The sequence below is a fragment of the Cheilinus undulatus genome, linkage group 13, assembly GCF_018320785.1.
Source record: "Cheilinus undulatus linkage group 13, ASM1832078v1, whole genome shotgun sequence".
Classification (NCBI taxonomy): domain Eukaryota; kingdom Metazoa; phylum Chordata; class Actinopteri; order Labriformes; family Labridae; genus Cheilinus; species Cheilinus undulatus.
This window is the reverse complement of record NC_054877.1, coordinates 38196203-38211631: the sequence shown is the minus strand read 5'-3', so window position 1 is coordinate 38211631 and position 15429 is coordinate 38196203. Positions and strand designations below refer to the sequence as shown.

Below are 15429 nucleotides of genomic sequence, written 5' to 3'. Positions count from 1 at the left end.
CTCAGGTATGTTTTTGCAACAAAGAATGAGGCTTCCATTTAGCCCCTCTGCCATAAAAGCTCAGATTGGTGGAGGATGCAGTGACTGTTATCCCTCTGAAACTTTGTCCCAGCTCCACACAAGAACTCTGGAGCTCAGTCAGAGGGACCATCGGGTCCGTCTGACTAAGGCTCTTCTCCCATAGTTGTTCAGTTTGGCTTGGAAGAGTCCTGAATGAATAAGGGATTTTACAGCACTCAATTTGTTGGCAGTGACTGAGTATTACTGAATTTTGTCAGCATAAAGGAGCATTACATATTGTGATATTGCTGAATAATAAACACAAGTGGGAGCATGTGCAAAGGAGCAAGAAGACAGAAGGACCAATAGAGAAAAGAAACTCAACAAATCAGAAAAATATGACAGCACCACCAAACACCTCAAAAAGCCTAGCCCCGGGAGTAAAGAGGGCTTGATACTCAAGCTTCACAATTCCACAGAGTTAATAATCACAATGTTTTGACCCTGTGTTTGTGAGTGCACATAAAATATGTAAAACTTATAATATTTATTATTTTGATCACACATTTATTTTAAGTAAGAAACATGGGCAACACAGACTACAACCCCAATTAAAAAATTGGGGCTCTGTTAAATGTAAATAAAAACAGTGATCTTCAAAACTTATAAACCCATATTTTTTTTTACAATAAAACAAAAAAATCTTAGACATTTTACCATTTCATGAAAAGCACGAGTTAATTTTGAATTTAATGGCAACAACAGATCTCAAAAAGTAGGGATGGGACGACGAAAGGCTGGAAATGTAAGGTGGTATGAGTGGAAAAACAGCTGGAGGAGTACTTTGCAACTACTTAGGTTAATTGGCAACAGATTAGGAACATGACAGGATATAAAATGTGCATTTCAGAAGTTACGATTAGCAGTCTGTGAAAAGCAACATCCAAAAATTGTGGAACAATTTCAGAAAAATGTTTCTCTGTTAAAATGCAGGGACTTTGAATATCACACCATCTACAGTACATAATATCAAAATATTCAAAGAAACTGGAGAAATCTCTGTGCTCAAGGGTCAAGGCCGAGGGTCAATATTGGATGTTTGTTATCTTCTGGTCCTCAGACGGTAGGCTACTGCATAAAAAAACAGGCATATTTCTGTACTGGAAATGACTGCATGGGTGCAGGAACACTTCTTTGTCAACACAGTTTGCTGTGCCATCCACAAATGCAAGTAAAAGATGTATCATGCAAAGAAGAAGCCACGTGTGAACATGTAGAAACGCCACATCTTCTCTTGGCCGAAGCTCATTTAACATGTACAGAGGCAAAATTGAAAAAAGTTCTGTTGTTAGATGAATCAAAATGTAAAACTGCTTTTGAAAGCTAAGGACACAGTGTCCTGCAAACTAAAGAGGGGAGGGAACATGCAGCTTGTTTTCAGAGCACAGTCCAAAAGCCTGCATCTCTGATGGTATGAAGGTGCATTGACGCCTATGGCATCGGCAGCTTATACATAAAGGTATTATCAATACTGAAAAGTATATAAAAAAAAAGTTTAAAGCAACACATATCCCCATCCAGACAACATCTGTTTCAAGGAAATCAAACAAATCAGTCACAGTTTTGACCCGTAAAGAGCCAGTTGTCGCTGCTCAGCAATCTGCAGAGCCTCTCCTGAACTGTGACTGCTCAAAACAGCAGGGGGCGGTAATACGTCACATTCTCCTGTTGTCCGCTAATGATACCAACGAAGAAGAACTAACAGCTGGCTTACTGATTAGAAACTTCCCAATAATTTTCAGTTCGTTCTTGTTCATGAAGGAAATTTTCACTCTGGAAACGTTCCTGTGGTATTTCTGCTGTCCAAGCTTTTCGGGTGAACAAAATGGGTAAGTGTTTTTATTTCTAGTTGGGTCATAACAGTTTGTTTTGATGTTGTTAGCGTCTGTGCTAACACTAACTTCCTTTCTGTACTGGTGGTGTTAAAGTGACCTGTTGGTGAAAGTTCTTCATGTTTTTCCCCATTTTCTATCAATTATATACACTTAAGTCATGGAGAGACATATCAAACATTATGGAGAAACCGTCCTTCCCATGTTTCTATCAGTTTAGCCAAGTTAACTAAACTAAACTTTCTCTCTTCATACTGAAAAAACAGTACTCTCTGAAATGCACAGATACACTATATGGACAAAAGTATTCAGCCGTCTGACCATTACACCAATAGGAACTGTAATGACATTCAAATACATGTACTTTGATATTGAGCTGGTCCCCCTTTTGCGGCTATAACACACTTCCACTCTTTTTTGGAAGGCTGTCTACAAGATTTTTAGTGTTTCTGTGGGAATTTGTACCCATTTGTTCTGTAGAGCATTTATGAGATCAGGACCTGCTGTTGGACCAGAAGGCCTGGCTTGCAATTTCCATTCCGGTCCATCCCAAAGGTGCTTAGTGGGGTTGAGGTCAGTGGTCTGCCAAACCCAGACTCGTCCATCTGGCATCCCAACAGAAGCATGATTTGTCACTCCACAGAACAAACAAAATGTGTGTTTTAAGGACTTAAGCTTGAGGCCTGAACTGCATGTGAATAATAGTATTAATATGGTTTGGTATTAATAATACTTCTGTCCCCTCCTCTCTGCAGAGGGTCCCCTGCCTCTCTCCTCTCTGAGGCTCCTGGTTCCTCCTCTGAGAGTGATGTCAGCTGCCATGTGGAAGGTTGTTTGTCTGAGAAACATGAAGCATTATGGGAAAGTGGAGGAGTTTGTATCCATGGTATCTGAGGCCATCCCTGACCTCCTGACAGACAGACAGATGAGGCTGCTAACTCTGGGCTTAAGAGCAAGGGTAACAGATCCAGTTTGATTTTTTTATCTTAATAAATTTGTCACATTTGCATTATTTTTATTTAATTTTTATTGTGTATTATGTTTTGCAGGAAATATCTGTTTTGAATCATTAAATATTTTTGCTGTCCTCTGTGAAAAACCTATGTCTCTCTGATTAAATGGACATCCATTAATTCCTTGATTTAGAAATAGATTTTTAAAAAGTTTTCTCTGGTGTAGGGTCAAATAGAACTTAGGTCATGAATAGTTAGGCAAGAGTGCACTAAAGAGGTAGTGCTAAAATTAAGCCGCTTACGAGCAGATAAATAAAGTGCTGAGAATTTCTTCAATGTAGCATACTTTTATCCCAACATTATTTTATAACTCATTAAACCCTGTTCTGTGCTTTCTTTAAGTTTGTCTTCAATGTTGTATAGCTTAGGCTCCTTGGCTGCACTAAGGCTGGTCCCTTCCTAAAGGACTGGCATTTCCTGTTGATAATACACTTTCTATTCATAAGTACATCATACAGCCTCATGGGAAGGCTATCCCTTTCACTTTTTTACATTTATTTTAACTTTAAAACAAATATATTGCAGTGTTTAGCATCACATTTGTAGACTTCACATCTCCCAGGAAAACAGAGTTGTGGCACAATATTCATTAAATGGTTTAGTTCCTCCTGCAATGTTCAGTCTTTTTATTTCAGAAAGAAAGCATAATTTCATATAAAAGGAAACAAACTGAAGTGTAACTGCTGTAGCTCCACAGTGTAATTCTTGGCCTCTCTACCTCTGGTTTTAGGCACTTTTTCAATTTGTGCCAAACAAAAAAAAATGGACCCGAAATGCTCCAAATTTGAAAAAAAAAACCAAAACAAAACAAAAAAAACTTTGAAACTTTTTTTAAAAAGTAGAAAAAGTGTATACCCTTGGAGGAGGTGCAAGAAAAAAAGTTGTTAAAAGGAAAATGTATCTTTTTGCAGTGAAAACACAGTTAGCAAATAAACCATGAACTCCCTTGATTAACATGCTTAAGCATGCACCTTTGGCTTTCCAAGTAACTCTTCAAAGAGCAAAAAAGGTTTAGAAAAAATCTGTTTAAAAATCCTAATTTCTAAATATAAAATCCTCCTTTGTTGTCCAAGATACTGATCATAACATGGTACTGAGCATCTTCTGCAGTGTTTTTTTTTTTTTTTGTAAGCAGGGCCACCGACTGCTATACCTTTTGTCCTCTCAAACTTGTTTAACAGCAGTTGATGAAAACGTGCCTAAAACAACATTTTCTTTTGTTTAAATCTTGTCATATTTTGATACAAACCCCAGCTCTGACTTTTCCCTTGGCTTTTCCAGATGATGCTACAGCTGTTAAGTTCTAAACAACCAGAGGATCTCACAGCTGTGAAAACCCACTTAAACACCCTGCTGCTATCTAGCTCAAACCAGGTGGAGGAATTTTTTTCCCAATTATATTAAGTCCTGTAGGTTGAAGCAGCATTAGATGTATTTGACAAGTTATCATATTTTACTGAGCAGGTTTGTCCAGGAGATGAAGCTCTTGAAGAGAACTTTGTGAGGCTTGTTCAAAACCTCCTGGAGGACCCAAAAGAAAGAGAACATTTCCTCAAGGTGCGTCTCTGCTTCTACCTCAGTGTTTGTTAGCTGGAGTAAACTTTATGACCATGCTTTGAGTTAAAGTTTTCTGTTTTAACAGAGCGTGTTTCCTGTGGAGTTTGGGCCTGACTTTGATTCAGCTTTAGAGAATCTGCTTTGTGAGTTCTTCAGTAGACTGGAAGAGATGCTGCATATACCAGACTTCAAGCAGGTGAAATCTTCTTATACTGTTAAAACTGCAACATGGGATTATTTTTCTGGTTCAAGCTTATATGGTCAAGTTTTGTTTGTCATTTAAAGACTGCAGTGTGGATCAGTGATTCGACCTCTGTGCTGGTGGAGTGTGTGCCCAAAGAGGACGACCTCAGAGTTCTGCTCAGGAGCAAGGCCTGTGGAGGGAGGATGACCAACAAGGATTCAAGAGGTAAAATCTGTCTGAGCTATCAGCCAGGAGCTAAATGAATGAACCACACATTCATATGAATGAATGATAATGAAGTGTTCTCCCCCTACTTTTAAAGCAGTATTATATTTAATTAGTAAAGATAAGGGCTCTTAAAATAAATGGTTAATTTTAGGCATGCACAATATCGGATATCAGATATCAGTAGTACTGAAATTTACAAATTCTTTTTTGTTGAGCCAAGCTCTTATTTATCTCCGTGTTGCTGTCATTGAGATAGGAGAACAAGGAAGCGGGTAGATAACAAGACAAAATTTATCAAACGTGGGTACGCAAGAAATTTGGGTGTATTATTATTTCCATGCGCAGATCGGCATTAATCAATCTAGACATGAGGGTACGATACGCTCAGATCCCATGCCAGGTCTGAGCTTTTGTATGTAAGTGTAGAGGGTAAGCCAATGCTTGAAGCCCCTGAGGTGCTTCACCAGGATTTATCTAATTGACGCGCTGACCACATCACTTTACCACATCGGATGAAGAGAGTCCTAGACAATAGCTTGTGTTGCAATAATCTGTGCATTTATTGCTCCAAAACTTCTTTGTGCAATATAAGCAATCGTAATCCAACATTCATCCAACACGAACAAACATTTCACCATACCGGTTTCTTCAGCCGTCAAAAACTGTTTTACTACCAGGCGCAACACCTGCCCGGACAAAGATTGGTTCCTATTTATAAAGTAGTGCTCATTGGCTCCTACAGCAAGTTTCCCACTCAGTGTAAATGTGCTCTGCAGCGTGGATCAGGTGGTGTTAGATTAGATATGATTTTTAAAATGTATTTCATATTAAATCAAAGCTTTGATAATCCCTGTGAGCAACACCGTTCTATAAATGAATCTTTTCAGTAAAGTAAGAGGTAGACATATGCTGCTTTCTGTACTTAGCCATGGAGAACCCCTTTCTGACAGAGGGGACCACTGTGTGTTAAGTCACAAGCTAAATGAATAGTAATTGATAGATCTGGGGAGTCCTAAACCAGCTCTGTCAACAGGGAAATGCACCCTAGGGGGTTTTCAATTCCAGGGGAATTTGTTGTGTATCAAAATCGATCAAATTGTTTAAAGTAATTCATAGAAATTTGTATTGGTTGAGATTGGAGAGGGTAATGAGATATTTTCTTTAAAAGTCAGTCAACGCTTTGTTTGATTATTAAAAATTTTAAAATGAAATAAAGATTGTGAGTCAAAAAAGATAATATGAACATTTCTTTCCTAGTGAATGATGTAGATCTAGTGATTTAGACTGTTTTCTGTCATATTTTAACCAAATACTTCAATTTAAAGCAAGAAAATCAACAAATGAAATTGTGAAATGACAAACTTTCGTAATCATAAGTGCAATCAGTTTTTGAAAGCCCTTTGGTAACGTTTTTGCCTTCTCTTTTTAAACAGTTTCTTCTGACTCAGAGGAGCGACTTCTCTCATCACTATCTATTCCTCCTTCTCTGCAAAAGACCAATGCCAAAGATGTGACGTCTAACCTCCAGACACAAAACCAAAGACAATCTGAGCATGATTATTTTCAGAAGACAAAATCCAGTGGGATACAGAATGTGTGGTTGGCATCTAATGAGGAAACATACATTGTACAGATCAGCACTTCAGAGCAAACACCAGCAGAGGAATGCAGGGAGAGCAACAGAGGAGCCTTACCCACTTGTCAGCCTCCCTCTACGTCTTCTCAGAGTCCTGTTCTGTCTGGCTCTGTGATTGGCCGACGTCCACGTCAGAGAGTTGCACACAAATGTGCTCAGTGTGGAAAGTGCTTCATTTATCGCTATCAGCTCCGGGAGCATCAGCGCGTTCACACCAGAGACTATCCTTACAAATGCTCTCAGTGTAGGAAGGCATTTAGGACGTCATCTGACATGTCAGCCCACAGGAAGACTCAGTGCACAGACGCAGCTTATCTCTGCATCAAATGTGGGGACAGCTTCCAGACTGCACAGGACAAGTTCAAGCACAGATGTGGTCTGAGTGAACAAAAGCTTGACTGTTCAAAGTGTAGAAAGAGCTTTAAGACAAAGTCCCTGCTGGAGAAACATGAGCTGACCCACACCCAGACTCAGACCTACACATGCAGACAGTGCGGGCTGGTATACCCCAGCATAGGTAAGCTGAAAAACCATCAGAAGACTCATCCTCCTCAGCTGTCCAACCAGTGCAGGCAATGTGGGAAGTTCCTCAGCTCAGCAGCTACTTTGAAAATCCATGAGATGCGCCACCAGCGAAAGAGGACAGGGGTATGTCCAAACTGTGTGTGTGAGAGCTGCGGCAAAGTTTTTGAGACGAAAAATCAACTGAAACAGCACATGCGCAGTCACACAGGCGAGAAGCCGTATGAGTGCGCGCATTGTGGGAAACGTTTCTCTATACCTGGAAACCTCACTATTCACGTAAGGACCCACACCGGAGACAAGCCGTTTCTCTGCTCTGACTGTGGCAAGGCGTTTGTTTCAGCTGGTGAGCTGCAGGTTCACAGACGTCTGCATACAGGAGAGAGGCCATACGAGTGCACTGCATGTGGGAAAGGGTTCACGATGGCGGGCCATTTAAAGGTTCATATGCGTGGTCACACTGGTGAGCGTCCTTATGGTTGTTCAGAATGTGGGAAGAGGTTTAAAACAGGGACAGAGTTGAAAAGGCATAACCTGAAGCACACAGGTGTTCGACCATATGTGTGTCAGCTGTGTGGGAAGACATATACACGCACCAATCACCTGAACAGACACTTAAAAACTCACAGTGCTGTCTAAAACCAGTTAATCTGATTTTTTTGATCCATTATTGTAGTTCTCTATTTTGGTTGTTGCACAAGTGATGGATAGACTTTTGCACTTTATAAAATGTTTCCCTCTTAACCCTTTACCTACTGAGTCTAAAAATGGTGATTTGGACATATTTTGTTATTATGGTTGTAAAATAGTCAGGAAATGCCCTAAGTCTGAGAGCTTCGGTCCCTTTTCCCAGGAGTACTTGAACATGACTTTTCAACATCTGGTTAATGATTATTGCACATTATATGGAATTGTCAGCAATTTAAAAGAAGAAAAACAAGAAAACTGATTTTTTTTGTGGCTTTTATGAGAAGAAATTTTGTTATTCCTCATGAAGTTTTGATTTGACATTTGAAATGTGAACCTATACATGTTTAGAACAATCACCAGTCATTTTTTGAGTCTAGGACTCAACATTCTCAAGTCACAGGGCAAAAGATAACTATATACATAGGCGACAATTAGTGCAAATAAAGGTGGAAAATGCTTAGTCAACATTCTCAAATAACATTTTGTTATTGCACATGACAGACACGCACAAATGCCACTATCTAACGCTATTTTTTGAAAACAAAACACCACTTTTGCTGGCTCTTCTTTTACTCTCTTTCTTCACTCTCCTTTGTTCTGCCAAAGCTGCCGTTTTTGTGGTGCTGTTCGACATTACCGTAATACATATACCACACATAATATATTGCCAGAAAGCACAGATTCTCAGCTCTCTGTCAGTGTTGGAATTTTTTAGATTGAGCAAACTTTCGATGAGTTATAGTGTTGAGAATCTGTGTAGCTGCCTCGTGATACTTCTTGTGTTTTGCTATGCCATTGGAATTTTTCTGGTCAGTCAAACTTTGACAGAGTTACGGTAATAATCCTCCAGATATATAAAACACAGCACCGGCTCAGTAGGTAAAGGGTTAATCTGTTTTGTAAGGAACATAAAGAAGTTATAGAACTTTTTTTGCAGCTGTTTCCTCCCCTTGATTTGTCAGTCTATTCAGAATATGTTATTATTTTCTTTTTATTCTCAAACTGTTTGTTGTCTATAATCATCACACATTAAAGTGATTAAAAAACAAGATTGATTAATTATCATTCATTGATGTCATTGATGTAATAATTCTGACCTTGGTAGTTTTTGTTTTTTTGTGGAATATGTTAATTTCAGTGTGGAAAGTAAAATGATTTCAGCATCCAAAATAAAACTTGGATGTTTGAAAAAGCTGTGTTAAAAATGCTTTGCTTTGTTTAACAGCACTTGAGAAATACATTTAAATCAATGAAATTTTCATAGGGGGCTGATAATTTTAATTTTGTATATGTACCTTGTATTTACAAAGGTATTTGACCACACCTGTTACTTAGGGAATTCAGGTGTTTCAATCAGACCTGTTGCCACAGATGTATGAAATCAAGCATCTAGCCTACAGTCTTCAATTGCAAACATTTTTATGATACAAAATGGGGCGTTATAAAGAGCTCAATGACTTCAACTGTGTACTGTAATGGATGCCACCTTTGCAATAAGACAGCTCTTCAAATTATATCCCAGCTCGATATTCTACAGGGGTGCCTCCACATGTATTTGAACACAATGCCCTTACATTCCCTACTGGTGAAATGGTCCAGCGGCCAAATTTTTTGTCCACATAATGAATTTTTCTTCAAGGTATATGTGAAGAAGGCCTTATCTAGTGAAGTGTTCATATTCATATGAGTATATATTCATGTATTCTTGTAAGAGTCTATGGTTCATATTTTTTGAACAGAAGCTGTTCACTGCATCAAAGATGATAGTAGTTAACCCACAGACTGTAAAAAGACCATTAGAAAATATCAAACAGCAGGGGGCGGTAGCACGCTACTGTCTTGTATCATCCGCCTAAACAACGAAGAAGAGGGGGCAGCAAGATATTTGATGAGAATAAACGGATTTTTCATAACCCGTGACTTTTGTAAAAAGACGCCTTTTCATTCAAGAAACGCTTCCGTATCATTGTACTCGTATTACTCGTCAGGGGAATAAAATGGGTAACGTTTTTGTTTTATTGGGATTGCAGCAGTTTGATTTTTTCGGCGTGTTAGCTTGTTTGCCTACAATAACTTCGTGTCATTCATGTGTTGCAAATGGTCATACTGAGAGAAAGTGAATGAAATTCATGCCGCATGAATTTTATTTTATAATTCATAATGAGTGGGAGGCTGAAGTTTAACCATTCGTTAAGAGACTTTCTTTATTTTGCATTTCAAGCGTGGCTTTAGTTTGTGCTGGTTTATTTTAACTAATGATAATTCAGCCAGTGCAGTTCCAGACAGTTCACTGCACATGAACAATACTTTTAGATTTATATGCAGGTCTTTTTTTAGTTCATTTTTAAATTATTATGTTTTCAAGCCAGGCAAGAATTACTCTGTTAAACCTTAGTTTAACACACTGGGGTGTCAGCATTAAAACACCTACTTAAAATTACATGAACTCGCTTCTGTTATAATCTGTTAGAATAAAACAGAGCTTCATGCTGTCTTTGTTACCTGTCTTTGCTATAGTTATGACTACTGCTTGGTCTAACAGGATATAAATTGTGTGGAAAAAGAGAAGCAACCAGCCTGTTGGTGTGTTATAAGTCTGTGAAATGAGCTGATGTTTGTAACACTTTTACAAGTTATTGCAAAGTTTTTTAGTCATGACAATAATACCTCTGTTTCCTCTCTGCAGAGGGTCCCCTGCCTCTCTCCTCTCTGAGACTCCTGGTTCCTCCTCTGAGGGTGATGTCAGCTGTCATGTGGAAAGTTGTCTGTTTGAGAAACATGAAGCATTATGGGAGAGTGGAAGAGTTTATATCCATGGTATCTGAGGTCATCCCTGACCTCCTGACAGACGGACAGATGAGGCTGCTAACTCTGGGCTTAAGAGCAAAGGTAGCAGACTATTTTTAGAACATTAAAAAGATGAAATCACATTCAAACTGAAAGTAATAATGCCATGATATTCATTATTATTATAATTTTTAATCTAATCTATTTTTAATCTATTATAATTTAATCTAAGGAGAGAGAGCAATAACAAACGTAAGCATAAAAGACAAATGTAAACATGCCAGAGTTTGCAAAACAACAAATTTACTTCCCATGGCAAGTAGCACATAAAGAGACAGAACAACAATACTTACAGTGTGCAAACATGCAATAACAAGATTAATGTAAACTGTGCTGAATAAAGTGCATGGTTTAAAGTGCATTTCATGAAGTGCTATTTCAGGTGCAAGGGGTTACATTCTTTCTGCAGTTTATGGTTATTTTCCACATTTGTGTTACAGACACAGGTCAAGTATCACAGTTATATAAAAGAAAGCACGTATAGCCATTATAGCAGATGTAAAAAAAGTAACTAATACAACATTGAAATCACATGCATTCAAAAATAAGATCATGCATACAGATGAAACAGTAGTCACAAATGCATAAAGTTGTTATAGAAAATAAAACAGGCTGGCGCAATGCATGCACACATTTGTATATGTAAGCATGTTTTGCACAAAAATGGAAAGATAAATATGAAATGCAATGCCAGGCGGATTGGTACATCTGCCAAGCAGTGAGTGCAGGTTTGATTTGTTTTAAGCCAGTTTTTTGAGATGGCTTTTAAAGGTGGTGATGTAGGGCTTTCCCAAAAATCTTGATGGTATATTGGTCCATATGTTACCGTCCCTAACTGACAGCACAGTCTGTCCAAAGATGATGTCTGGACAGCACCTCACAGTCACCTCTAGCCGTGGTCCTGATGGTACTGTTAATTTTAGTGTAGTTTTAGTCCATAAACGTCCTCACATTTTAGTCTTAACCTTTAGTCCAAGCATTTATTGTCTTGCCGAAATCTGGTACCAGATCCTCTTAGTGTGCTCTATGTACTTTGTCAAACCTTGGGTTCCTGCTTTCTACAGCTGAGAGGCAGAACAGCTACAGATAGATTGTATTTTGACAGAATACCCACAGTGGAGAAATATCATGGATTTTGAATGTCCACAAAAATAAAAATAAAAAAAAAACATTTGAGTCTAGTTTGTCATCTTGACTAAGAATAAACTTACTTTTATTTAGTTTTAGTCATCAATGATCTATCAAAGATCTATTTTTGGCCAGTCTTAGTCTATACTTTCTCATGGAATAAAGGTTGACATTGAACATTTTAGTCGACGAAATTAACACTGTCTAGTGGTTGTGCTTTCAGCTTACATTCACTTAATAGAAGTTTGGCAGGTCCATGTATTATTTTATATTCAGAGTAGGCATATTTGAAATGTTTAAAACCTGAAAGATTGTAACATGCCAGAAAAGTGGGTCACAAAGCTGTTTTAGAGGGTGCCTGAAAGAAGCTATGGGATGAAGTCCACGATGTAAGTTTGAAACAGACAAACAAATTTGATTTCCCTCTGTTTTATTGTAGCAATGAGTATACAGTATTTCTGGACATTTCTCAAGATTTTATCTTGTTTAACTTTTTTCCAGGGAAAACAAAACTGGTTTCCTTATTTTGAAATGCTTGTTTCTCAAGCACACATCCAAAATGTCGCCTTGCCATAGGAAACAGAAAAAATGCAATGTGTCCATGCATGTCAGTTAAGGGTTTTGATGACACACTTGTCCTATCCCTTCCGTCAGTTATGTTTTGTTTCATGTATGGTGCAAACCTCAATATTCTTTGTTAAAATAATATAATTTGTTGAAAATTTTTTCAGGAATTTGGGTAGCAATTGCTCATTCAGGAGGTGGTGGGTCCTGAGTCTAGACCAGTTAAGAATCACTGCTTTAAATGGTCGTATTGATCAACTTCAATGTGGGATTTCTGAATTGTTCCCATAATCAGTGACTTAAAATATATTTTTCTTTTCAGATGACTTTACAGCTCTTAAGTTCTGACCAGACAGAGGATCAAACAGTTGCTAAAGCTTGCCTGAGCTGCCTGCTGCCATCCAGCTCAAAACAGGTGTGTTATTTTTTCTCTATGGTTGATATTTAATGTTTCAGTTGTGGTTGACATGTAATTCTATTCAACCCAGCAGGTTCTACAAAGAGATGAAGCTCTTGAACAGAATTTTGTGAGGCTTGTTGAAAGACTCGTGGAAGACCCAAAAGAAAGAGGACATTTCCTTGAGGTGTGTGGCTGCTTTGGTCTCATTGTTTCACTACAGTCAAATTCAGCTGGTTTTGGATATGTGCTTTAAGTGTTAAAAAATCTATTTTAACAGAACGTGTTTCCTGTGGAGTACGGGCCTGACTTTGATTCAGCGCTGGAGAATCTGCTTTGTGAGTTCCTCACCAGACTGGAAGAAATGCTACATATACCAGACTTTAAGCAGGTAAAAACATCCTCTGCCATCAAAAACTGCAGGTTTATTAATGTTTCCATAGACTATTGGTGTATTTTCTCTAAGAAAATAGTTCTGTTTTTTAAAGACTGCTGTGTGGATCAATGATGAAGTCTCTGTGCTGGAGGAGTGCATGCAGTGTCCGTCCAGAGAAGACGACCTCAGGCTTCTTCTCAAAAGCAAGGCCTGCTGTGATAAAAAGCCTGAGATCTATACCAATGGTAAGTATGTAGCAGGAGGACATTGGTCTTTTTATCTTCGTATCATATTTTATGCAGATTTGGAATATGTAGCAGCTGAAAATCCAGCTTTTAGAATACTGTGGAATGACTTACCTAGAAATATTTATATAGAAAAATGTCTTTTTTTATTGATCCTTTTGGTTTGGGGCACAATAAACCGGTTTAAAACTAAGTGTCAAATTCAGAAGTTAACTGTTTTTTTCAGATGCAGTTTTAGTGCAATAACATTAAAACTCTCTTAGGAGGTAATGAGATTTAACTAATTTTTCCCTTTTAAACTTCTTTTTCAGCCCCCTCTCAATCCGAGCAGCGGCTTTTGTCATCATTATCTCTGCCTCTCTCTAGGAAAGAGACTGGCACAAGAGATGTGGAGTCAAATACGCAAACATTTGAAAACCAGAGTCCCATTGAGGTGGTGGTGGTGAAGATAGGAGACTGTGGAGAACAGGACACAGAATGGCCATCTGAGGTTGAGGAGTGCAGCAATGCAGATCAGACAACTGCAGAGAAATGCAGTGAGGACGACGAAGAAGCCTTACCTCCCTTCCAAGTTCCTTCTACATCTTCTCAGAGTCCTGCATTGTCTGGCTCTGTTATCAACCAACGTCCACGTCAGAGAGTTGCTCACAAATGTGCTCAGTGTGGAAAGTGCTTCATTTACCGATGCGAACTAGTGGAGCATCAGCGGGTACACACAGGAGAAAATCCTTACAAGTGCTCTCAGTGTGGGAAGGCCTTCAGAAGGGCATCTGATTTGTCAGCTCACAGGAGGACTAAGTGCACAGAAGCAGCTTATATCTGTATTAAATGTGGGGACAGCTTTCAGACTGCACAGGACAAATCAAAGCACAGATGTGGGCAAAAGCTTGACTGTTCACAGTGTGGAAAGAGATATAGGAATTTGCAGTTGTTGGGTAAACATGAACTGACTCACACTCAAGGCCAGACCTATACTTGCAGACAGTGTGGGGTGGTTTACTCCAGCATAAGTGAGCTCAGGAACCACCAGAAGATCCATCCACCTCAGCTGTCCAACCAGTGCGGGCAGTGTGGGAAGTTCTTCAGCTCAGCTACCACTTTGGCAGCTCACGAGATACGTCATCAGCAAAAGAGGACAGAGGTGTGTCCAAGCTGTGGCAAGGGTTTTAAGAACAAACCGGAACTGAAAGTGCACATGCGCAGTCACACAGGAGAGAGGCCGTTTGAGTGCACGTACTGTGGGAAACGTTTCTCCATGTCTGGGAACTTGAATATACACATAAGGATTCACACTGGAGAAAAGCCATTTCTATGCTCTAACTGTGGTAAGACTTTTATTTCAGCTGGTGAGCTGCAGATTCACAGACGTACCCATACGGGGGAAAAGCCGTACAAATGCACTGTATGTGGGCGGGCATTCATCAAGACGAGCAAACTTACACTCCACATGCGCGTCCACACTGGGGAGCGTCCTTACGTCTGCTCAGAATGTGGGAAGGGGTTTTCAAGTGGTGTTGAGTTGAAAAATCACAACATGACCCACACAGGGGTTCGACCATACGCTTGTCATCTGTGTGCAAAGACATACACATGCACCAGTCACCTAAAGACACATTTGAAAACTCACAGTGTTGTTTAACAGCAGGCTGAATCAACACTGATGGCATTTCACAGTTTTTGAACTATATGCTACTGATGGTTTTAACTTTATGAGCTGTATAAAATGTTTCACACTCCATTTTGTATGGATTATTTTGCTGAAGTTCATACTTTTTCCTCAAAATGTGTTGTCCTATCTGTTTTGATTGTATCTTCTGAAATTACTCTAAGTGTTGCTTATTTTTTGTTAAAATTTGGGTATATTTCTTTTGTTCTCATTAGATCTAACTCATATTGAAAAGGGACTAATAAAATAACATACACTACAGTTCAAGTTGTCCACAAAAATAACCATATGTAGTTAATCTTGACATGATTAAAAATATACTTCAATCAGCAACATTTTTTGCAGTGGTGTCATAATTTTTGGTCTCTTATTTATTATCATATTCAAAAAATAGATATTAAATATGATCAGAATTATTGATAATTTGAAAATCAGTTTATACAATAAATAAATACATTTATTGAATCATTTAGATTTATTTGAA

At 38.6% G+C, this 15429-nt stretch overlaps 2 protein-coding genes across 3 annotated transcripts; both read left to right on the top strand.

Annotated features, from left to right (window-relative positions):
* The first annotated feature begins 1751 nt into the window (after positions 1 to 1751).
* LOC121519985 (zinc finger protein ZFMSA12A-like) lies at positions 1752 to 7890 on the top strand. Its single transcript, XM_041803149.1, has 7 exons — positions 1752 to 1889; positions 2648 to 2850; positions 4187 to 4279; positions 4370 to 4462; positions 4548 to 4658; positions 4748 to 4871; positions 6308 to 7890. Exons 1-7 carry the CDS (start codon positions 1886 to 1888, stop codon positions 7669 to 7671), a joined length of 1992 nt encoding a protein of 663 aa, XP_041659083.1. The 5' UTR covers positions 1752 to 1885; the 3' UTR covers positions 7672 to 7890.
* A 1702-nt stretch (positions 7891 to 9592) lies between these two features.
* On the top strand, positions 9593 to 15176 carry LOC121519986 (zinc finger protein ZFMSA12A-like). Of its 2 annotated transcripts, none has more exons than XM_041803151.1 (7): positions 9593 to 9723; positions 10409 to 10611; positions 12584 to 12676; positions 12753 to 12845; positions 12939 to 13049; positions 13147 to 13279; positions 13591 to 15176. In XM_041803151.1, exons 1-7 carry the CDS (start codon positions 9720 to 9722, stop codon positions 14916 to 14918), a joined length of 1965 nt encoding a protein of 654 aa, XP_041659085.1. In that variant the 5' UTR covers positions 9593 to 9719; the 3' UTR covers positions 14919 to 15176. The 2 variants fall into 2 exon arrangements, with proteins under 2 accessions (XP_041659085.1, XP_041659084.1); XM_041803150.1 differs by having other exon boundaries at positions 12750 to 12845.
* Positions 15177 to 15429: the final 253 nt, after the last annotated feature.